Genomic DNA, 25,425 nt, shown 5'->3' with positions numbered 1-25,425 from the left:
ACTGTTGTCATTATCAATTTTCACTTATCCTGACAATTTTATTGAACGTCTTATGAATTAAATGAAAGAACACTCTTATTAATTGTAAGCTAAGAAATCAGAAAATTTAATCTTGTTATGTGTTGACATGGTTTGAGATTCCACCACGGTTTCACTGCCAAAATGGGGAAATATCATGTATCGAATTCTAATAAGTAATACATGTTTTCTAAACCAAAATTTTATGTAGACTTCAAATTTAAAGTCAAAAATATACAAACCATACAAAATATACAATGTTTTTTTTAGATATACTCATTTTTGTAAAGGTATGTCTAGTCTGACGGAAATAAAAATATCTCTTCAGCATTTTCAAGTTCTACATGTGAGTGAATTAGTCAAATACCTGTAGTTCTGAGAACCTGTAGTTGTTTTGTGACAAATCGGACCTTGATTTAGTAAATATGAAGTAGCTGCTGGTCATATGATTGCGCAATATCACGCATTCCGAAATATGGATATTTTACTCAAAAATTGAGATTCTCTTACTTCGTAATTTTTTTTTTTCAGAAGTATTAAGAAGTTTGACTCAAATTGGGCATCATTTTCATAGAGAAGTATATCCTGGACATAATCGATTAACTTTTCAAGAATATCACTCATTCTGTATTTTTGATGTGACCTCTCGTATCGCAAAATTTCGCATAAAATTTTAAATGCGTAAATCGTACAAAAAAAAAATCTGAAATGTTACAGCTTGTAGGAGAAAATTAAACGCATCATCCTAAAATATACTGTTTCAGGTACAAACGATCAAATTTTGAAGTATATAGCTCCGAACGTTTTTATGTACTATTCATTTTAATGACGGATGGTATTTTTATCACACGTTAATAAAATTAGGGAGTAGGCATAATATTTTTATTTTTTTAATGTTCTGGTACAAGAAATAATATAAATTAAGTATCAATTTAAAGCTCATTAAATTTAAAATAAAATGGTATTTAAATCAATCATGTAGTCCTTTCCTATCAGTAGATATGGCTACCTAAAGCCAGGAATTGATCAAAAAGGGGTGAATTTTCGATTCCGTTTGTCACTTGATACATATTTTTTAAACGGCCATTGCACAAAAGTTATGGAAGAAACAACTAAACAAACATACTTATTTTAAAGTCCTGGCCAATATTTATCATTTGAATATAAATAAAGGTTATTTTAATTTACATTGTAGATTCTATAGGTCTACAAAATTGTGATTTCAAAATTTTTGTGACGTAAAAATGGTCATTTTTGGGGGAAATTGGTCACAAATTCAAATTTCTTGGCTAAACAACACAAAATACAGGATTGAAACTTTAAAAAATCATAATCTACAGGCGTTTTACATTATAAAAGACTTATTAAACAATTAACAATGTGAATGGTCTAACCTACATATTTTTTTCACACTTTTGACAGTGAAACTGGGGCCGAATCTCAAACCATGTCATACACACTTCAGCCTTAAGACTGTACTATTTAGTAGTATGGGCAGTGGTATCTTAAATATTTCCCGTCAGTATTTTAAAATAAAAGAAACTGAAATGAACGTAGTAGTCTTCATGTTCTAGTGTTACCTTGGTTTAAAGAAACGAATTAGTTCCGTCCACTAAAATTCATAATGGTCTCAGATCAACTAAGGATTTTTGGACCAAAACTCTAAATTATTTAACATACAATATCCATTAGCTTTCTCAATTCTCACAATTGATATATTAATTACAATTAGTTATTACCCTGACTGGCATATCCCTGTCTTCTAAAACAATTTTCAAATCTATATTTGAATCTACCTATTTAAAGATTATTGGATTTATGTACGTACATATATTTTTTTAAAAGTTTTTGCTTGATTAAGATTTATGATTTCGGATCAAGGAATAGGAATGGATTAACTAAATTTAGTTAATTAAGTCTTATACGATGTATGTATATAAAATGTCCTTTAAGAACTCCCATAAATTTATATATCTTGTGTACAAGTTGCAATTTTTATAAGGAAATTGTACAATTTTCAACCAAAAAAAAGAGATTTATCATTTAAAATGAAAGATTAGTGTACTTGGGATAATTGAATATTGTGCCATGAATGGTCGATATATTAATAATGTATTTTTTTGCCTTTTTCATGAAAATTAGTCATTGATAAGCATTATGTGGCACATTGTAAATTTCAAATGTCCACATTTACATTACTCACATATACATAATTTTTCAGAATTTATTTTATACATAAAAGACCAAATACAACTTTTATACAATATATATATTGTATACAGTACGCAGTACACTGTAGCAACCCTTTGATAAATTAGTCGGGTTTCTCCACAAATAATTATCCAGCTACACCTAAATGGATAATAATTTAAATTACTTTTACAGCAAATCTCTTCTTGACTGCTGAAGTGTTTCTTTTCCCCATTAATCGGGCTCGAAGTATTGGAAGAAAAACTTAGAATTGATGTTTTTCTCACAGACAAACGTCCAAAGATAGATTTAGATGTACCCGAAGTGGAGCATCCTAAAGGATTTGCAAGAGTTGGACTCGCCTCCATGGAACAAGAAGGACCGTCTAACCAGTCCGAACTATTAGAATTTTGCGGAGTCAAATCATAAGGATGAGAGTGAGAACCTCCTGATCCAGGGAATCCATCTATGTTTTTGACGAGAGGTGAACGTTTTGAGTCAATTTCATCCGAGAAGAGGAAACGCTCTATCCTATCCGACAAATGCTTTTTAATGAACCACCCAATGCCAAGGATGTTAAGAACTATGACGACAGTGATGAGTCCGAGCCAAAAGGGTTCTTCCAACATTCGCTTTGTAATAGGTTTAAAAGGAATATGTTTCATACGTCGATCGCATCTAGGACCTAAATAATGACAAAGAGGGAAATAGTTAATATCTATTTAATTTTATCCAACTGAGTATTTTTATTTAATGATATTAGTACATTTGTTTTTCATCTTCATTTGAAGAAAGGTATGATATTGCTTATGCTAGAGCTAAGTGTACCATACATTTTACTTCTCTATTCTAAATAAACTCCTTTTGAATCCGAACCACTTTAAATATGTTCATTAGACTGGTTCTTAAAATATTTGTTTTTCAAAATTTTGAGGGAACATAGTCCAAAAATGTTTTTTTTGGTAAAAATTAAAGAAATATAAAGTTTGAACCATATTGATCAATGTTTAGAGATTAGGCTCAGCCTTTGAAGTTTTAAAATTTCTAAAAAAAAAATAGCCTTTCTTATTTGGAACGGTAAAAAAAATAGTGAAAATAGATAGAATTTTAAAAATAACCATTTTAGATGAATTACCAATCTTCCAAGAAATATTACATAATTTTCTCCTAAAAGGATTATTTCTAGTAAAATATGACAAATAAAATATCAAAATAAATAACATAAAATCGAAACTTTTTTTGAAAAGAGTTTTTCGAAATGAAAATAAAAAACAAAAAGATCTTTGGCAAAAAAATTAATATTTTTATTTGGAATTGACTTCTTCTCGTCAATTTACAAGTAGCACATCTTTCACGTAATAAAGACATGAAAGATATGAGGAGAACATAGTTTTTGTTATTACTACCTTTGATTTTCTTGTGCGGTATTTCACTAAGAGAAATAAAATATAGTCGTTCAAAAGGAATATACTTTGTTAGGTAGATGGATATGGGGTGGCGTATTCAATAGTTATATCCAGTTTTTCACTCTGAAAAGCCTTTTTCAAAACAATTTAGAATTTATGTTGTATGTAAAAAAGCAAATACTTGTAAGTGAGTAGTATACGCGGTACAATAATATTTTATTTGTCTTTTTTTGCAAAAAAAAAATATCTTTTTAGTGGAAAACTTTATAAAACTTTTCCAAAGGTTTTTTATTTGACAAAATGTGAGCTATTGTTGTAGAATATTGTTTATCATAAATTTTTGAAATTTACAAATTCAAACGTTGTGCACAAGCTCGCTCTAAACATTATACTTCGTCAAATTTAGAGAAATAAACTTTTTTAGACTATATCTATCCCCTGTGAGATGATGAAAATAAATACAAATTCAACTCCGTATCAAGCAAGGTTATATGTAAGAATGACTCCGTTTTTGATCCTCAATTCTACCTTGAATCCAGTGAGGACTTATCTGATGACTAATCAGCGTTACTCTCCGTCATTCTTGAGTACACCCACTCGTGATAATACTTTATACAAGAATGGAAAAATAAGGAAATTCAGCTTTGGAAAAAAAAAAAAAAAAAAAGATTGCTCAGGTTGCCAACAACAAAAAGACTTGCTGTCTAAAAAATGTATAGGATTTACAACCCTATCTATATATGAATGTATAATCAAAAAATTTCGGAAGGATATATGCATAAAGATTTTCTAACCCCTTAATGAGAATTAAAAAAAACACCAAATTCGCTCTCATAATTTCTTTTGAATAATATTCTATTTAAAATATGATTTTGTACCTAGGTATTTAAGTATAAAACTCAACTCTGCAAGAGATAACTTTTTCATTATTTTATGCTTATTTTCTCAGTTTTTATTTCTTCATATATAAAAATTGGATTTTGGAGGTGAGTATGTAAGTCCTCGTACGTACATAGATAGGTATAATGTTTAACGTATATTAAGTGAAAATCTTTTAAGGATTTTTTTAATTTTATGTATGAAATGGTGCATCAACCTTGTTTGCTTATATTAAATAGTTAAAAAAATGATCAAGAGTAGCGCTCTCTTGCGGCAAAATAAAACTCCATGAATGCTAATACTATCTCATATATTCATTTTGGTAAATTCCAATTCAAAATTGCATTAGGGCGCAGCATAAATAAATTAAAAAAGAAGAACCTTTTTATTTGTTTATGTTGCCGCTCAAAGTTCCATATTATCATATCAAAACTTACTGTGTATTTTGTTGTCGGCTATCCATATTTCAGTTTCTATTTCCCTAATCAATGTTCTGAACTTTCGCTGTTAAATTAAAGTTATTTCTTGTTAAGTCGTGAACAAATACAGACAGTTATTGAATAATAATTTCACAGTTAGGAAGAATTAACCCAAAATTGTCTAACTACCAACTGATTTTGGGCCTTTTTTTGTTTTATCTTGTATGAAAGGTTACGTGATTCAATAAATCTCAACGACGTACATACTGTCACACCACCTTATGGGTAATATAATTTTTTAGTTTGCTCATTGAATTTCATTACTATCTGAGCAACTGTGTTTTTTATAGTAAAATAATACTATATTTTATTAATGTACAATATCTGGTATTTTCATAATAGTGTTTTATATTTTTGTTCTATAGGGTGCTTGATAAAAAATGTCCGGTTACAAGAAGTGTATACTGTTCTTTTATGCAATGTTAGTTTGAGATATAAAAATGAAATCATTGCAAACCTCAAAATTTCAATCAGAAAGCACTCTCGCAAGAGGAATGTGTCACAGAACCCGATTCGAACATCTTAGAAGGACATGCACTATAAATTTACATTAAAAAGAAGCACCACCTTATTACAATAACCCATAGATGGAAAATAATTGAAAGAACAAAGAAGTTAACGTCTTATATTAAAAATAATTTTGGGTCCACTATAAAATTTTGAATCTGTTTGACTAATTTTGGTTTCCGCCCTTGAGAATAAGGTCAATGCTATTCTCCAAACCAAACTCGAGTTCCATATGGCAGCCATCATGAGGGAGTTGAACTCAAATTTGGCTGGCAAAAAATGTCAAGGAATATCATAGGTTCAGATACTGTGTTGAAGTAACTTTTGAAGCAGTGGGCTCTTTCATTGAATTTTGAAAGTTCATTAGTATACCCATACACAATTTTGCAAATTTTCATCGAAATATATAGATTTATCAAACAGTTTTAATGGTTCAGTATTTCATTACCGTTTTTGTCGGTCACACTGTATATTTGTTTCTTCCTCAAGACAATAAAGATGAATTTTACATCTAATGGTTGATTAAATATCTGCATGATTAGAAACAATATCAATTAACTAGAAATAAACTAAGTACATAAAATCATCAATTAAAATGATATGTCGTTGTAATTTAGCTCAAAAAGTTATTTGAGTAAAAAAAAAAGTCTTTGACTCAGTCAAAGATATTTTCACATTTCTAACTACATAGGTACATCGATTAAAGATATAAGGGTATGTAACTACATACATAAATACTAATTTAATTGAAATAAAATAAATTCTTGATTAATTACATGGGAGATGTTGAGAAGGATAAGTTAAATGTGACATTAATTTGTTAAACGCAAATTCAAACGAGAGCATAATAATATTTTTAATTTTAAAATGAAATAAAATGAATTAATTCATCTAAAAAAAAGAAGAAGATGGAAATAAGTTTGAACATGACTTAACTTTTAAGAGTAATTATTCATACCTGTCCACCACAAATGGCACTGACAACGAAATTGCTCCGCATTATTCTTTGTCTGACAGATTCCCCGTCCACCACAGGGATTGCTTTCGCATGGATGAAGTTTCTTTTCACAGAATCTTCCCCCAAATTGTGAGGTTGGACATATACAGAGAAATCCAGTCTTAGTAAGGGAGCAGGAACCACCATGGAGGCATGTCACATTATGACATGCCGTTTCTAAACAATGTTTACCTATATGCGAGTGAAAAATCAATATTAGTTAAATAAAAATGTTGCCCTCAACACAAAAACAAGCTACAATGATTTTTCTCAAAGTTGAATGTGAATTACATTTTTGAAATTATCGTCAAATTTTATCAACAAATTATTCTTTTTAGTACTTTGGGTGAGCTGCAAATTGCACTTGAAGTAGGAAAAATTGATCACCACAATAAAAAAATATGAAATTGATGGGTTTGATTTGATATGCCTTTCGTGTAGAAACCAACCCTTGTCCCTATTGGCAGAATCTTGACAACCAACTTTCACAGGCTTCTATTGAGACCAAATTTGTACCACCAAGTGTGTTGGTCATAGAGAGGAACAGGTAGTAGTCACTTGGTCTGGACTGTATGGTGGATACATAAGAGCTCCCCATCTGAGCTCTCATAGCTTCTCAAAGATATTTACGGCCTAGCGTTATATTGTTGAAACACGATTCCTCTCCTATTCGAGTTTCTTTTTGTATACAGCCTTCTGAAAATGGTTTAAAACAGGTTTATGATCGATTTCCAGCTCCTGAACGATGCTACGACTGCTAATATGATGGTCTATATCGGTATTTTCAATCGACAACAGGCCTGCCAGTGCGTGGCACATCATACACCTCTACTACAGCAGAACGAAATAGCTCGCATCACTGTTGTGCAACACGAACCAAAAGAATGTCGACTCCATATACATCGCAAGTTTGCTTAGTCTCTTTCGACGGGTTATCCCCTTTCAGGGAGGAAAATATGTAAAATATGGGGAATATTTTCTTCGAGACCTCCATTCTCGACGGACGATAATTCACAACTGAACCGGCCAAGCGCAATACTGTCTTAAAAAGGTTTGTAGTATATACCCACACCTTTACAACACTTACTTGTATGGGCAAATCCGACCAATAATGAATAAGATATACTTCGTTAAAAAACGAGCGGGAAATACAAAATTACTTTTTCCCTAACCTATTTTATACCGTATAAGTTAAAAATAAAGAATACCCAATATTTAGAAATAGGGATAAAAAAGTTTCTTGACGGAAAATAAGTAAAACGGATAATTTGGATAAGATTAGTTAGTGTTTGAACATGGAACTCACATAGACCAGTACTTCTATATTAAGAATGCAAAGTTTGTCTGTTGGTGTGTAGATGACTCATTTTGGTTTGTGCGCTTAATATGGAAGAGCTGCATGACTGTTTGACTTAATAAATATCAATAAAGTACTAGCGTGCGTAGCTATTGAGTGACACTCATTAAAAATAGGAGTATATATATATTAATAAAGAAAAGCTAGTCCGTCTCAAAGCCATAAACCAAGTAGGGAAAGACCATGTGATCAATACTTGTTGAAGATCGTAGTCGTAGTGACACTTTTTTGTCCACATTGCATATCACTCCATAGCTAACCACACAGCTTACATGAATTCACCCTTTTAACTAAATAAACAAAGTGAATGCTGCAAAGGGAAGAAAAAGTTGGATATGGCATGAAGAAAAATCATAAAGTGACGTCATCTCTGATATCATAAGAAGGGAAAAAGATATTGCTACGATCATGTCTCTCTTCAAGCTAATAGGTGCGTTTCTTTGTGGATTTAATTTTAATTTAAAAAAAACAAAAAAAAAAACATTTATCAACTTGATCATTTTTTTTTTTTGCCTCTTTCTTTTTAACATCGTTTATCCATTTTAATGAACAAATTATAATATTCAAATATTATCTTAATATACCATGTTACTTGCCCGAGTATATATTGGACATTTATATTGAATAATGAGGACCATTGCTCTCCTACCCTATGCACATTAGTGTTGGGAGTTGGTCTTACAATTCTTGACTGGTCCAAGACAGTTATGTGTTTTAGTGAACTTAGCTAATTCAGTCTTAGAAAAAATCACTTAAGATCCAAGTGATTTTTTTTTTCAGTCTTGGAACGAGCCACAACACTAATACATGTTCTTTCATCTTCTTTTTAATTACTTTATTTTGCATAGCTATCATGTATATAGATGGTACATCTCAGAAGGATTGCTGCCCTAACAACAAGCTCAATGCAATTAATTATGCAAGATTAGTTAATATCGAAACTGTTATATTATTACTAGAGTTTTAAGTTAAGCCTTGGACTTGGCTTCGTTTATGAAGGGCTTCTTAAAAGTCTTCCAATAGCTAGGACTCGGCTTTTCAAATAAGTTAAAAAAGGATACTAGGGACATTGCCTGAGATTTTCTCGAGTAGGAAAATTTACATAATGAAATGCCCGAGGTGGAAAAAGTATAATTTTAGCCAAAGAAGGCTTTGGAACAAAATAAAAATTGAGACACATGTATATTCAGCTTAGTTTTTTTAATTTTATGGATTTTTTTAATAATTTCAAATATAATGAGGAAATTTGTCTCCTTTATGAATTTGTAAATAAAAATATATATGAGAATGCTTGTATCGAAGGTTAAAGATAGATATGAATTTTGACTATCCTATTATATTTTCAATCAAACTCTATTTATAAGCATGGAGATTGACCGGAAAAATGAATGGTGTTCAAGCTTTTTGTTCATATTTGAGCGAATGAACGGTGAACAGGGGAAAAAATACGAACGGTGTTCATATTGTGGTTTATTTTTAATGTTTCTCATTACTATTTTTTCTATAGACTAATACAACTTTTTTTTCTTGATTATGGGTTAAGGTTAGTAGTAATACAAAGTTAGACCATCATGTAATTAGGTCTGCTATAAATTTTCTATTTGATGTATCGTATCGACTGCTCGGCAAGAAATACATATTTTGAAAAAAACACAAAACCACTCATACATACGTTATGGCATAACCTTGTATTTCTATTAACCTTGGTTATGGGTAAGATTATTATTATCCTTGAGAGTGCCTAACATAAAATAAATATTTTTTGAAAAGTTATGGATTTAATTTTTTGTGTGCAATTATCAATTACTATGTCAATATGGCATGTGCGTTGTTTACTAATATTCGTTTGTAAACACATCTTCAGTGAGTAGCGCCACGTTGCAGAAAAATAATATATTCCCCCGAATGGTTATCATGATTATCCAGCTAAAGCATATTAGCTAGAGAAAGACTTCAGATAAAGTTGAGTTGACAAAAGTCCTTTAATTTTATTAGTCATTATTATTACTTGAGACTTTATGAAAGTGATTTTATTAAGTGATAATTAAATTAAAAGTATTCTTGACTCAAAGTGATCCTTCCAAAGATGAGTTGTATAACCCAAGAAGTTAATTTCTAGAATCTACTCTTTTCAAGAAATAAGAAACGTATGAAGTCCTTCTCAGCTCTTGCTAGTGGTCCTTGAATTACAATTTGGATTCAAATCTATTAAGACTAATCCAATTATGAGTCAAGTTTATTATTACAAAGGGGAGGCAACAAGACAATTGCTTTTTTTTTTTTCATTGGAAAGAGTTTCTAGATGAGTATGGACTGCCTTTCCACATATCGAAGCCAATATTAAATCCTCAAAATCTGTTTCTTTATTGAGCAAGGACTGACTCACAAAGATAATGAAAAGCTATCATCCTTTCGGATCAGGATCTTTCAAGATAATACGAATATAGTCCCATTCATGAATCACTCATTCTTATGAAGTTGAGGAAAGGGACCAACATTTCATCTCATGAAAGTCAAGATAATTTTTATTGAGGCATGATTACTTTCTAGCACCTTTAAATAAAGACAACAACAACAGTCAACATCTATTAAGAATTTATCTTCATACATTTTATAGAAATCTAAATACTAGTATGTTTATCGGAGACCTCTGATCTCTTATGTAATCGAAAGAAATAACAATGTTTTAATCTTTTGTTGTAAATTTTCTAGACTTTTTGAATTAGATACTCAGGACTGATACTTATCACTGTTTATTTATTAATAGCTAAAGAATACATCGGAGTCACACAACAGTTAACATAATCATATGCGATACTAGTGCCCTTAAGCAATCCATACTTATATTAGCCCAAGCGACAGTGAGTCACACACATTGCGGAATATATATTTTTTCATTTTGTTTGCTCGTTTCATATTAATTACTTTTTATCAAATGTCTCACAGCACACCATTTGCAAATCAATGGATATGGGATTATCGTGTATGAAATAGGTATTCCAGGTTAGATTAAAGTTCCATTTTCTACATAACCATTCATTGCTTATTTTTATTTCTAAATATTTTAATAAAATTTGAATTTTATTTATGACACGATGAAAAAAGTTCATGGGAATGCTTGTAAATATGCAATTTTTTGGTGACCCAAAATGATTGGTCTCAGATTATATATCATCAGGGCCTTGATGTTAGGACAGTTAAGTAGGGGGTAATAAGATAGGTTTCGAAGTTTTTAAATAATGTCATAGATTATTTTATGTTCATTTACTTCCCATTTTATTTAATTGACTGATATCAAGACTGATTTTTTTTTTAAACAAGGGAGGCCGAATCTGTCGAAAAGTATAGGTTACAGCAAAGTTTCCTCTTTAGTTATTATAATCAATGGTATTTATAGAAGTTCTATATATCAGGGCATTAATACCATTTCAGCAAAAATATAATATAAATTTAAACTATCAAGTCTTTTTCATTATGAAGAGGACCCTGGCCTTCAGAGGCCCCAGAATGCAAATATGTATATGTATATTTAATTTTGATACTATCTATATTAAAATTAAGAAAAGTTTGTGCGTCTTTCTGACTGCAGAGGACACATTTTGACGACCGTGTGTTAAAAGGGAAGTACATTTTTAATGCGTCAACATAAAAATAATCTTGAACAAAAATCAAGAAAAGGAAGAAATAACATTTTTTTTTTTACATCAGGTTAACACACAGGAAAAAATTTCAGACGTATATGAATCAATTATACACATTGTATTCAAATTTGTGGAATGAGTTGAAATACCCAAGATTTTGAATCTTTGTTTGATTTAAGACTTATATGTATAGGTCCGGATATGGTTCTTCTAATGATATCTATCAATTTCCCATTATTTTATTATAACAATCAATTAAGGTTAGTGTTGATTGATCCCAACAGGTTCAGCTCTAAATATTTTGGGGACCAAAGGGTAGGATCTTAGATGTTTAAGTAATAGTTTTCATTGAACAAAATATTGAACATCATTTTTGGCGTATCCAATTCTGGTCTTTATTTCTTCCTACTCTTCCTCATTAGAAGATTGTAGAATAAATGACTTCAAGAAGCATTCAGGTCTTCGACGTATAATATTTTCCAGTATTTCGGAGCTGGAACAGTGTCCCTCTCCGCATTCAAATAATAGCAATGATGTATTATTATTGATTTGTGCCTTTCAAGCTTGAGACTGAACATTCCTACCAAGCTGAAGATTTTGTTTTGTTTGGTCTTAATAAATAAAGGCTTGGGCTTGGTAAAATCCGCCTTGTTTACATAACTAATTATTAAATATTTCATTTTTTTTAGCCATGATTATTGAGTAGGAAATTACAATTAAAAAGTACAACCTGTTTTTTAGAAGTCTGTCCACAATATATTATAAAAACACAGATTCCATAGTTAATAAATAAGTAAAATATTATTTATTGAAGTTAGACTTACATTTACATATATACATTATATATATATTAAGGTGTCCCATAAAATTAAAATTATTTTTCAAAATGCATACCGTCCATTTTTTTCTATTTGATCTCAGCAACTCAATTATGAAAAAGAAAAAAAAATCGCTCTAAGACAACGATAACAGGTGCCGACGAGAGCTTAAAGTCAATTCGATGATTTGATTGTAGAATAGACCGGGAAATTTGGATTCAAATAAAGGTTACACCAAAAAGTACTTACTAAAATACTAAAAGTACTCGTTTCACAATTAGTAAATAGATGTATGTCTGCTGTGTAAAACTTTGGTTTTTCTAATTTGAAGTATCTATAAGTAATTCAGTAAAACGTGTTTCCAATTTCCCCGGTCCAGCCTACTATATAAATAGTGATAATGTTGAGTTTATCTTTCAGAATTGATACTTTTTCGTAAGCTTTCAATGGTTTTAACAACCAAAAATCCTATATGGTGCTTGGAGTGCTAACATATATTGAAGGCTAGCCTTAACATATAGTGTTTCATTCAATAAACATATATATAATAAAGCTATTTAATCGTCTTTATTTATTTTAAGCTGGTAACTTAATAAGGGTATTTTCAGAGAGTATAATTACTCTGGCCATCCAACGAGCTTGGTGCATGTCAGCGGAAGGTTTTTTTTTATCATTGCCTTCACCTAATAATATAGTACGTAGTTCTATGAGCTCCATACAATTTCTTTTGATAGTTCACTGCAATAATATTCAAGTATATCTTGAATTTCCAAAAGTGATAAATTACTTTATAGAAATGATTTTAAGTTGTCTATTTAGAAGGAATCTATATTATATTTTTATATCTATATATTCTCATCCTTAATTCGATCTAATTCAGATACCCAGTTTAGAGTAATAAAATCTTTGTTATTCATTTTCGGGTTTTTATTTCATGTGAAATTAGTTTGAACTTGTTTAGAAATATATCAAAAAAAAATTCAAACAGATTGTATATTAATTTGGAGCTCCTAGTCTGTAACTGCATTTGAAGTTAAAATCAAACAAGTTCGTTGGGGACAGTTATCGTTGTCTTAGAGAATTTATTTTTTCATATTTGAGTAGCTGAGATCAAATAAAAAAAAATGAGGTGGGGGGTATACATTTTAAATTTTCGAGAAAAAATATTTATGTTATATGTCTTCGGACACCCTAATATACATACAATATATTATGTTTGCAATTTAAAACTATTGATATTATATATTTCAGCTTCATTATCAATGTCGTTTGTGAAAGAAAAGAATATAAATAACAAAACGAAGGATGGAAATAATTAAAACAGCAATCCTGAGAAGGATAATTATTACTAGAGATGTAAATCATAGGCAATTTTGTTATGTAAACAAAAAGAAACCGATAGTTGACATAATAATATTGACAATTAGAAGAAATATTCGGAGTAGACCAGCGCTTAGCTGTCATGAAGTTTCATTAAATTAGCTATTTGAGGAAGGTAATAAACACAGGCCCCACTCTGTATCTATCAATTACATAGGCAGGAATTACTACATTTTCGATCCTCAATTCTATTGTGTGGATATGAGCAGGGTCCGAGATGAACATACTCAGTACTACCATTTGGGACTATGTTGGGTCCTATGCCAAGGGGTTGAACTAAAGAAATTGAAAAACTATTATTTTATGGTGGGACTCATCTCGAAATTCCTACCCCCAATTGTTTATTCATAAAATATTATACCTCATACACGAATATATACGAATTAATAATTGGTAACTATGAATAAACTCAACAAAATAAAATCAAAATATAAGTATAACTTTTGGGTGGGGCATTCAACAGTATTTAATTATTAGCACCAGTATTTACATCTATACCTCACAATATATGGTAAGAAAGTGTTAATTAAATCAAGCCAATGTCAAATCACTTTTATATTTATACATATGTACAATACTATATTTATAAAATCACAAGGAAACGTGAATGAAACGAAGGACGTTTCACCATTGAATAATGAGCTAGATAAGTCCATTCTAAGCGCTACCATAGCTGGTGCTGACAACCTCAAAGTTATAAAGACAGATATATCATTGTTTAAATTGACTGGGCAACTGCCTCAGAGGCTCTTTTAAGTATTTATCCTATGTGTTGAAAGAAAAAAAAATACTTTAGCACTGCAGGAAACATCGTCTCAAAATAGCATTTTCGTATCAGGAATGAGCTTCTTGTTTAGGTATCTCATCCTGTTGTGGCCTGGCTATCTCAAGCATAAATAAATAAATATCTAAATATATATTTTTTCTTTATGTTGGATGCCTTTTTGAATATTAAGTTCGGGTAGTAGAATTTAGCAGCTACAATATATAAAAAAACTAGGTAAGGATGTCCTTTGTTTGAAGAATAGATTTGTATTATTCAAAATTGAATCGATTCATAATTTTTTTATTTATTGCATCAGCTGGGAAAATTGAATTGATTTAAAGATTAGCCAAAAACATATCCCAAAAGGAAGACAAAAATTAGCTCCCTATTGTGATGATTAACTAGTTAATACTGTGATTTCCTATTCTTTTCCAATTCTTCATTTTCTCCGTATTTTATCTTCTATATCCATGTTTGTTAAGAGCTTAAATTTAGATCAAACTTATTCCCCACTTGTCGTCTTTATTTATTTTGTGACAAAAAAAAAAAAAAAAAGAAACCGAAAATCAACATGGTAAATCTGAATAATTTGAAGAATATTTTTGAGGAGTGCAGATTAGCTGTGATAACGTTTCTTTAGATCAGTTACAATCAGCTGTGACAAGAGAGGAAGGGGAGAAAGAAACAAACACAAAGTATCATTAATATTTTCCCTTACCTACAAAGTGCCCTCGACAGACACAATCACTTGAAGTGAATCCTCTGCAGTATCCACCATTAAAGCAAAGATTATCATCACAACTCCTCAAAGGAGGCAACTGGTTCACCTAAAAGGCAATCAATTAGCACTTGCACATAATTAAAGAATAAACTTCTCCCACCTTTCGTCTCAGATAAGGATCCACTGTTCCATGCGCGAGTATGCCAAATCGCAAGTCATTGTGAAGGCGGGAAGTGACTTGTCTAAGAATGATAACGTTAAAATAGGAGCGAAGACGATGCTGTGAATTGTCTTTAAAGAATTTGTGTCTTCCATTTGAGACTGATTGGGAGGATTCATCTATATGACAAAACTTCCTTGAACGAGATGAATTTTGATAGAGATCCTCAATCTATAAATACAAAATATGCTTTGCATTTTCTTTCTTACATATATAAGTTAAAAAAAATATTTTTCGGTTAGGGAGTAAATTGCAACTTGAACCCAACTAAAACAGTTTGCAACGAGTTCAGCAAATTTTGAACAAAAAAATAAAAATATATATATATTTAAATATAAATATATTTTAATTGAAACAATTATTGTAAAATTGTTCAAAACGTCTGAATGACTAATTCTACTCGTAAATTTTTCCTTTAAATTGAACTTTGATGGCTTCACTCAAAAATTTATTCTTTATTTTTTGAATACTTGCATCTAATTACTTAAAGTAAATTTTAGAGTTAAAAATCTATATCTAATCTAAATTTCTTTAAAATTTTAAAGAAAAGTTTTAACTTACACGGATATAATCTTAAAATTTCAATTTGTACATTTAGAGCTCAAACAAAGTAAATACATTGGTCGATTATGAGCCCTTTGTGAATAATCAGTAATTTGGCAATATGTGTCAATAATTTATCCATATTTTTATAGATATATGCTCACGAGGATTTTCATAATTTTCGAATCCCTAGTCATGTAATATGCAAAAATAGTTCAAATAATTAAACTGATTGCAATTCTAAAAATAACATAGGATAGGATAAATAATCATTAGGTAACTCTGATTCCTAAAGTAAACAGAAAAGTTATGCCATGTATTTAGGAGAAGGTGAATCATTTTCACTATTATTTTGAATTAGTTAATTAACATCTTAATAATTTGCCATTATTCTAAATTTAGATATAATTAAAGCATATATTATTTTGATAAAAAATGGATTGGATGAAGATTGAGTGATGATGACGTCATTGTCTGATTTCTATGATGATGTCATTTTTGCAAAAATTGTTCGATAGAACTGCCTTTGTATCCTATTAGTACGCGTGTTTAAAATTTAGAATAGTACCGAACGGCAAAGTTTTGGGATCACTATATTGCTATGGCTTCCGACTTGATAATATTATTCATTGACTAAGAAGATTGTACTAATTTAATAGTTAAGTTAGGTTATCACTTCTACATGTGTGTAAACACAATTTATTTTTAAGAGCATTGCATGTTATAATTTCCCAATCTCAACAACTGTCCCGGTCAAAATAAAGACGTTCTGTGATTTAAAAGGTTTCTTGTTTTTGGGAGAGAAAATGCCACGTTAGTAGTTTTTGTGCTTCCAAAATTTAATTTATCATTTTTATTTTAGCTCCCATAAACTAGACACATTTTAGATTGAGTTGTTGAGATGGTAGAAATAAACTTTCAATACATGTATTACGTCTACACGCATGATTTAGAAATGATAAACAACCAAGGAAAAAAAAGTATATTAGATCTTTTTCAATCCTATCCCAGTTGCTTATCTTGGTAACGAGATCAACTCGTGAAAGGGATGATCATCAAAAACAGGTCTCGAGACTAACAATAAGCTCAATTATTTTGAGAACATCATTACTATTTATATACAGTGAGAAGTATACCTTTTCTAAGGAGGTCGAAAAAAAGAGAAAGCACTACAATTTTCCCTCCTTTCAATCTACATTTCATGGCCTATTTAACATTTGAAAAAAAATCTTTAGTATCATTTTCTTTGAAGTAAAAAATGGTTTATGTTATGATGATTTCATATTTATAAATGTATCTGTCAACAAAATCTTAGAAGGGATAAATGTATCTTTTTAAGACCCAACCCACATTGAACAAAATAAAGAAAAGAGTCCTCAGATGTTTCATATGTATGTTCGAAGACACATTGTATATAAAAAATAATACTTTTTATCATCATTTCCTATCCTTCATCTCCTTTTTGAAAGCTCTACACTTCTCAATTTGTATTTTTCTTATAAAAAAATGTTATAATTTAATTTCCACACACTAAAATAAAACCGAAGGAACAACTTAAGTTACTTCAAACAAAATGATAATTAGATTGTAGGAAGAAAGTACAATATAGTATGTAACAATTTGCATGCATTATATTTGTAGGAACAACATCACACATATTTGGCCTGTCAACACAAAAACAAGCTAAAATGATTTTTCTCAAAATTAAGCGAGATTACATTTGTATTCTTTTACGAATGAATCTAATCAATTTCTATCAACAAAATATTCTTTTTAACTCTTTGATTTTTGTTTCAGATTGTTTTTATGTTGAGATACCACTCATTTCAAACTCCTCTCCCTCTTACCTCTAAGTAACTATCCGTGCAGTTTTCATTCCTCTGAAAGATATTTCCAAAGACCGTTAACTCAATGTTGAGCCCAGGACTTGTGAGGAGCTTTGTTACAAGAACGAGGTTATGTGGAGGAGAAAGAGGGAAATTTACGTTTCGGATCTCTGATACATTATTTTCAAAAATAAATATATCTGGATGTAAATGCTGGAGCTGAAAGTGTTCGAGGTGATAGGATCCCAAGATTGAGGGTACCGAGAAGAAAGTGGAGTGGTTTGAGAGGGTGGATACGAGGTTTTTGTACGTAATGATGAGAGTAGATTTGTAAGAGAGGAAGTAGTTGTCAAGAACCAAAGAGGAAGGGCACCAGGGAAGGGTCTCTTCTGTTGAAAAGTAAAGTGTCAGGGGATTAATGGAGCAGTTATTAAGGCTATCAAAAGCTTTGGGTAGATTTAATATGACACGATGATCCGCTGAAAAAAGAATGAATTAGTAAAAGGGAGGGAAGGAAATTTATTCATGCTTGAAATTAAAACATCAAGGCTTTCATATCATACTTGGAGCAGATATAATGAGGAAACACTCTTCATCTGAGGGGGAGGCAGAGATAATAAACTCCCCAGACATATTCGTTAAGGTTCGATTGTAACAATCTGATTTAAAAGGCACTTCTCTCCAATCAATTTCCTGAGGGTTTTGAACACTTTCTGATGATAACTTTAGAGCACGAGCCTAAAAACGGAGTCAAAAAATATATTTTTAAAATCATTATATAGATAAAAACGACATAAATAAATACACGGAAGATGTTTTGTTTATCCAGTTGTGTGACAAGTTGTCGTTTATCAAAAATAAATATATTTTTTAAGTTTTTTTTTGAAAAGTAACAATATGTATATATCATGGGTTTATAAATTTGCAAACTATTCTTCAAAAAATATTATTTGTTTCATTAAAAAAAAAAAAAAAAAAGACAAGAATAGACAAAAATCGGACACTTTAATTAAAACTAATGAAAATGATTAGGACAAAATTAAGTATAATCAGTGGGATCGAGTTTTTTGTGTTAGTGAGGTACCCCCATGTGCATTCTGCAGTCTCTGTGATTTTCCTTTTTTAATTAAATTAAAAAAATAACTTTTGCAATGAAAAGAAAAAGAAGTACATCATATGTCATGAAATAAGACAATAAAGTAATTTAATCTGTGTTATCATAAATAACGACATTAAGCAATGATAAAGGATATCACATACCCAAGGAATCAACACATCATCCGAGTTTTTTACTTATTTGTGATTTGCTTACATATCCGAGTAAAGGAGCAGCATTTTTCTTTCATTATTGTTGATTAATATTTGTATACTTATTTGTTCATTACGACAACTTGGTACATATCCCCCATCTTGCAGATATTACAAGTTCTTTTTTTCAAACTTGCTTATATTTTATATCTTTTTTAATTTCCTATCTATCATAAGGGTAGTTTTATATCCAATAAAGAGGTAAAAAGTTTTTAACATACAGTTCTTATTACATTGAATACACGTCAAAAACATTTTTTTATAATGAATAAATCATTAATTTAACCATTTAAAGGCGTTTTTTTAGTTTCTTTTCTTATACAAACAATATGATGAACACAAATTTCTGAAGGTGAAGTTGCAAATTTCAAGAAAGAATGTCTACGTTACAAATTTTATTGTTTTGTGTGTGTGTGTGACAAGTTGGAAATATATGAAAAAAACTTAGTTTTTTACTAGAAACCTCTAAATTAATTATATTTTCATATTTATACAATTATTTGAACTGTAACAACTGATAAGATATCCGTTGAATAAATTCTTAAATATATCTTACAAATTTTCGAAGGAACAAAAAAAAAAGTAATTGTAAATCAATCTTTGATAAATGAGGTCATCATATATATCTCCAATTACGTCATCATTAATCAATCTTATTTTAATTAGACTAAATTAGACTTTCATTATATGGCTGTAATTACCAAGGAGGGGAAGGCAGCTAGGTTAACCAATAGTTTATTCAGTAGTGGTAATTCTGATTCTACCAATGAGTAAATTTTTCTATCACACTATTTCGACCAGTCAATATATTAAATATCTGTTTGAATATTTAATTTATTTTAACTTTTTTTTTGTAAGGGATTCTCATGATGATCGAGGTAATACCTTATTAAATATATTTCTTAGATATGAAGAACTTTCAATATAAATATTTGAAGCTATATTCATCGGAGCAAGTTAAAAAATGAAGCACTTCACATTTTGAACAAAGTGTAACGACGTTTTTACTTTTTTTTTTTGACATAATTTTATTTGATATATCAGAAGAATAACATGGGGTATATATACAATTGAGACCTATAAATCAATTTTTTATTTAAAAATATAATTTCGATTTCCAACTGTTCGATAGGGGGAGATTTTATCATTCTTTTTTCTTGTTTGGTCTACAATTAAAGAGTTTTTCAGTAAAAAAAGCTCAATCATACCTTTTTACGTATATACTTAATTGATAAGTAGTAGTCAGAGAATATACTCGTATGTGCAAATTTTGAGACTTGTTGATTCATTTTTTATTAAAAAAAGTTATTGTTTCATTAGAAAAAGCTATTCAAATTCGCCAAAAACGTTATACCTTTGCTTTTAATGGCGAGTCATCCATAGTCACTCAAATCAAGCCCCATCCAATAAATAAAAATCAAAACCAAATAATCAAAGGTAGAATACAGCACTGAATTAGGCATAAACTAAGAATAATGGCAAAATATTCACGTGTTTTAAAGATATTAAAATTTTTACAAAACTCATTCAAATGTTAAAATTAGATACTTCACTATATAGTATCAGTGAAAGTGATTCTCTGCAGAGGGTGCTTTAAAATTTGGGACACTTTTCAAAGATCGATAACAGAGACGAGCTGGGACAGATTTAAGTTCCGTATTAAGGACCTATACAAGCTTAAGAAAATACATTGCCTTCTTGGTAGACGCCAATTACTCCAAAATCTTGTCGTTTGACAAATAATATTATGTTTATTAAATTCTGTCATTTTTGGAGTGATTTGTTAATGTTTGCTTAAGAAGTTAATTGATATAATTTTGCTACTTTTATGAATAATTTATGATAAAATGATTATTTATCTTATAAAAGCTAAAACGTAAAAACATAAATAAATACAAAATAGAGGCTCTAAATACTTATATTTATATCTATCTATGTTGGTATTAAGGTTAGATGGAAAATTATTATTCAAAAGTTACAAAGTTTATTGTGGTTTTAAAAACTATCTAATCCTTAATGAAAATTTAAAATAAAAGCTTGAAAGGGGATTATCTTCATATATGTTGGAATATAAAAATGATTTCCTTAATGAAAAAAACAAACAAACAACATTTTACGTATTTATAATTAGTGTATCTAGTTCACTTTTAATTATTCAGTTGCACATTTCCATAATTTTAAAGACACTTCTGTAATTATTAAATATGTATTTACATTTATTCAATAAATAAATTAATTGATGGAAATAAATAATGAAAAAGGAATTTACATTAATATTTATTTTACAAATTAATGAATTTGGATTCTTATTCTAAGTAGGATTCAATGAATAAATATAATAATAATATTCATATTCATTGATAAATATCAATGACGACAATTATTACAAGCAAAGTTACATATTTAAATGCCATTGTATCATATACCACATAAAAATTCGTTGAAAGACCCTAGAAGTCACATGTCACTGTTCTCATAACTTGGCTTGAAATCCATTAGAAGTATGAATTCATTGTTCTAGATATACAATTACGAGGATTCGAGTTCTTAAAGTGACTTCGTAATGTAGCATGTTTCGTACACTTTGGAAAAGAAAAAAGTGTTTATTATGAGATGAAGGCCCTCCTTCCTATCTTTCTATTCCAATTACAGATTGCTGAGCTTTAGAGCTTTCCTCACTTAGGTAATTCATTTCCTTGAGTTCTACTACGAATCGACCTTTGAGGTCCTTCCTGAATCTTCTAAGTGGGATTCCTCACTACAGCCTCATCTTCTGACACATGTTAGGTAATAACGGAGTGGAAATCATGACTAATACAATGATTGTTTGTTAATCCTTGAGAATTGCCCAATATGCCTAACCCATCATGTCTCATGATATTATAATTGATTGGGGATACATTTATCCGTTGCTACTCTCCTTTTTTTATGATCACACACACTCCACTCGTGGCGACGCATTCTAATTAGATGTTTGCTCCTCAGTATAAAAATAATGCTGATAATATTGATAGCATATTTACAAAATAAAAAATACTGTTCAGTTGCCAACAGCAAAACTCGCACTCTAAAAAGTGCTTAGGATTTAAAAGCCAAGACATTTTCTTTTATTTTTTAATATGACTCACTGAGCTTTAGCTAAACACGCCCTTTGCTGCATTCCGATTTGTTACTAAATCAAGTAGTAACAATAAAAAATCAGGAACCGGGAAACATCTAGACAAACTTTACTTTATGAATATAGATTTCTCCCTATTTTGAAAATTCTAGGATATTAGCGAGCAAAGAGCATTATAGTTTCTTAGTGATCTCTCTCAGCAGATATGTCATGTATAAAAGTTGTGTATTAAAAAGAGGCATGTGATAGGCTTTATATTGGAATTACTGTCTTACTACACACTGATTAAGAATCCCTTATTTAATCAATTCATGTAACTCAGTTGATATAAAAAACTAATAACTAGGGCTAATGTTGAATAACCAAAACCAAGGAAACTCCTACCCCATTTCTTGTTATGAAAAAAGAACTCTTCTACCTGAGCTATATATTCAAAAAGAATTCACTTCATAATGAAAAACTGCAATAAAATATAAGTTGTCGTCTCTATATATTTCTTTCTTTGTGGTTACAAGTTTTGTCGAGATAAGTGAGCACGCCCACTTGCCCGTACACATGCAATTGCTATCTGATTTATTTATTTAAATCTATCGTTTACTTGTTATTGACGATAAATAATATGAAATTCTGACAAAAGAGATGAAAGAACTAGTACCAACTGTTATTTTTCTTTCTTGTCTTAAACTAAACTCTATTTCAACACTTGTTGTTACTCTATTATAAATCATCATAAATGCTGCCGATAGCTTAAAAAGAGACAAAAAAAAAAAAAAAATAATAATAATCATAACTATATACATTGTACATATCTGGTGTGTCAACATAAAAAAAAAACTTGAAAAAAAAATGAAGTTAAAAAAAGTTCTAATTTATAATTTTACTTCATTTATACATACAGCTCAATAATTCAAAACATATTGAGTCAGTTATAGGCTTTGTATTATAATTTGTGGGATAAGTTAAGATACCCAAGAATTTGGCCCATAGTTTATAAACTTTATTTGATTTGAGAGACATGTGTTGGCCCCCATATGGCCTTTTAAATAAAATCATTTTTTTAAATATTTTTATTTCAAGTAAACTAATACCAATATTTAGAAAACAAATTAAATCAAACTTACTAATATTTAAATTAATAAATGTAATATGACAAAAAAAAAATTCAATAATAATAATATAAATATAATTACTGATTTTCAAACTAGGAGATCGATGGAAAAATAAGGTACTATACAAGGTTAATGCTCGGCAGGAAACATAGATTTTGACAAAACCACTCATTTACTATGACGTCAATATTAAAAGTGTAGTGGAAGTCAAACATCAGTTGTCACACGTTATGGTATACCTTGTATTTCTATTATCCTTGATATAAGACGGTATTTGTCATTAAAGCTTTTTAAATCTTCATTCTTAGGTTTTTTTTATAAACATGCGTACATATACATTTTATCTTATTAAATTATTTCCTATAAGAACAAATGAAACTATTGTAATAAACTTATGTAATATGTAAGTAAAAGTACTTCGTTTATTTTTATTTTCCCCCACTACACACAGTGCTAGTATACGCCTTCCCATCTTGAGAATAATCTTCTTCTTTTTAAACACAGGAAACGCAATGTCTTGTGTGATGTGATCTTTAACACTTCCACAGGCTCGTAGGTGACCAAAGATGTCTCTGGGAGGAGATAAATACATCTTTTACTAGATATGTTTGGGGAGGAGATGAGCAGGATATCGTAAAAATTTGAATAACAATAAAAAACATATAAAATATATTTATCTATACAAAAGCAAATATCTGGTTATAGAGGCGTATAGTTTGATAACACTGGGTTCATCGTTTTTAAAAAAGTCTAGCTCTATTAGCAATCTTTTGACTAATTTTCCAATCCCTACCGGGACAGGTTGATCGTTGACTTTTACCGCATATACTATACTCTGAACTTTGCCTATGATAAATATATCTTTAGAGCCTCCTCCATATTTGCTGACGTCGAGACCAGCCAGTTGGAAGGACTTAATCTCCTCTTATAACCCAGATCTCTGAACCTACTACTGTCACCCCAGGGATCATACGAGTGAAAAAATAAAAGAGATGGAATGAAGTCTCGATGATAGTTCCAAAAAATTGGCTCATCATCTTCTCAGGGGTGTCTCGGTTCTTGTTGGTAAAGCTAGATGATTTTAATAATTTATACCTAAACCTTTTTTGTTTTGGTTAGCAAAAAGGATTTCGGAAAACCACGCGCGGACTCACATGTGAAGAGTTCCAGTCTCAACCAAGTCTCTCCATTCTTTCTCTCACGAGGACTTCGGGGTTAGTACGTCATTAACTGTTGAATACGGCTCTTCTAATTTTCAGATTGTTCAGACAGCTCATAGCGAAGAAGAATCTCTACTCCATAGTCTCGGGTTAAAATTTAATAGCTCGTTAGGGCCGAGAAGGGAAGCATAGAATCGAAAATACCGGACTATGATGATCTCAAAGCTCACCGATACGGTCCGCTTTTTTTGGTCGCTGAAAGGAGTTGTCTTGGACCCATACATACTCTGTCCAAGAAGTTGTATTAAGTAAGTTTTATAAACTTTTCTTTAACTCTTTTAGCCCAGAAATCTTCACAGTGAAGGAGTCTTTTGATCCAGGAGAAGTTTAATGTTTGCCACATAGACTTAATGTCTAGAGATCCAAGTCCCCAGTCGTTTTTCAAAGTATTGCCTCTATTTCTTGCTATGTATGCCCTCTAAAGCTTCCAAACCAGATCGTTCCTAATCTTATATGCTCCATCACACAGATCGACCGAGAATGGGACGTACCTCATTAGATGAACATTTTTTGAAAGGAAATTAATGTTCCTTGCTAACAGTGCTTCGTATCGAGAGAGGGGAGTGATCATTAAATCATGATACTTGTTTGGAGTATATTTATTATTTTCGTTCGTTCTTGCTTCTAGCCTCATGGTTGGACAACACAACTTCAATTCCAAGTAGAGAGGTCGATGTAACGAAATCAAAGTTACCAAGGTGTGGGGCCTCAGGAATTCTTCACAGTTTGACAAAATTTCCGTCTTGACAAGATTAATCGTCTGTACCGACATCCTCCGAAATATCTGGAGCACCTCAATGGAAGAATTAATAGATTTCAGTAAATCATTTTCACACCCTGAAAGAAACACAATTAGGTCGTCTGTATACAGAGCAAACATTTTAATGACATGTAATTCATTTTTAGGCCTTAAATACTCGAA

General features: G+C 30.3%; 1 protein-coding gene across 3 annotated transcripts in view; it reads right to left on the bottom strand.

Annotated features, from left to right (window-relative positions):
- Window positions 1-25,425, bottom strand: part of LOC121117305 (uncharacterized) — a 107,902-nt gene that overhangs the window by 3,950 nt on the left and 78,527 nt on the right. For all 3 annotated transcript variants that reach the window (XM_040711689.2, XM_040711688.2, XM_071888384.1), the window contains 6 exons: window positions 18,312-18,486; window positions 17,770-18,227; window positions 15,320-15,550; window positions 15,157-15,265; window positions 6,438-6,668; window positions 2,396-2,893 (listed from right to left, as the gene is read on the bottom strand). In XM_040711689.2, the coding sequence (XP_040567623.1) occupies window positions 2,396-2,893; window positions 6,438-6,668; window positions 15,157-15,265; window positions 15,320-15,550; window positions 17,770-18,227; window positions 18,312-18,486 (1,702 nt within the window). The remainder of the gene's footprint in view (window positions 1-2,395; window positions 2,894-6,437; window positions 6,669-15,156; window positions 15,266-15,319; window positions 15,551-17,769; window positions 18,228-18,311; window positions 18,487-25,425) is intronic.

Source organism: Lepeophtheirus salmonis, chromosome 5, assembly GCF_016086655.4.
Source record: "Lepeophtheirus salmonis chromosome 5, UVic_Lsal_1.4, whole genome shotgun sequence".
NCBI classification, from domain to species: Eukaryota; Metazoa; Arthropoda; class Copepoda; order Siphonostomatoida; family Caligidae; genus Lepeophtheirus; species Lepeophtheirus salmonis.
The sequence above is the reverse complement of the archived record's forward strand: the minus strand, read 5'-3'. Positions and strand labels throughout refer to the sequence as shown.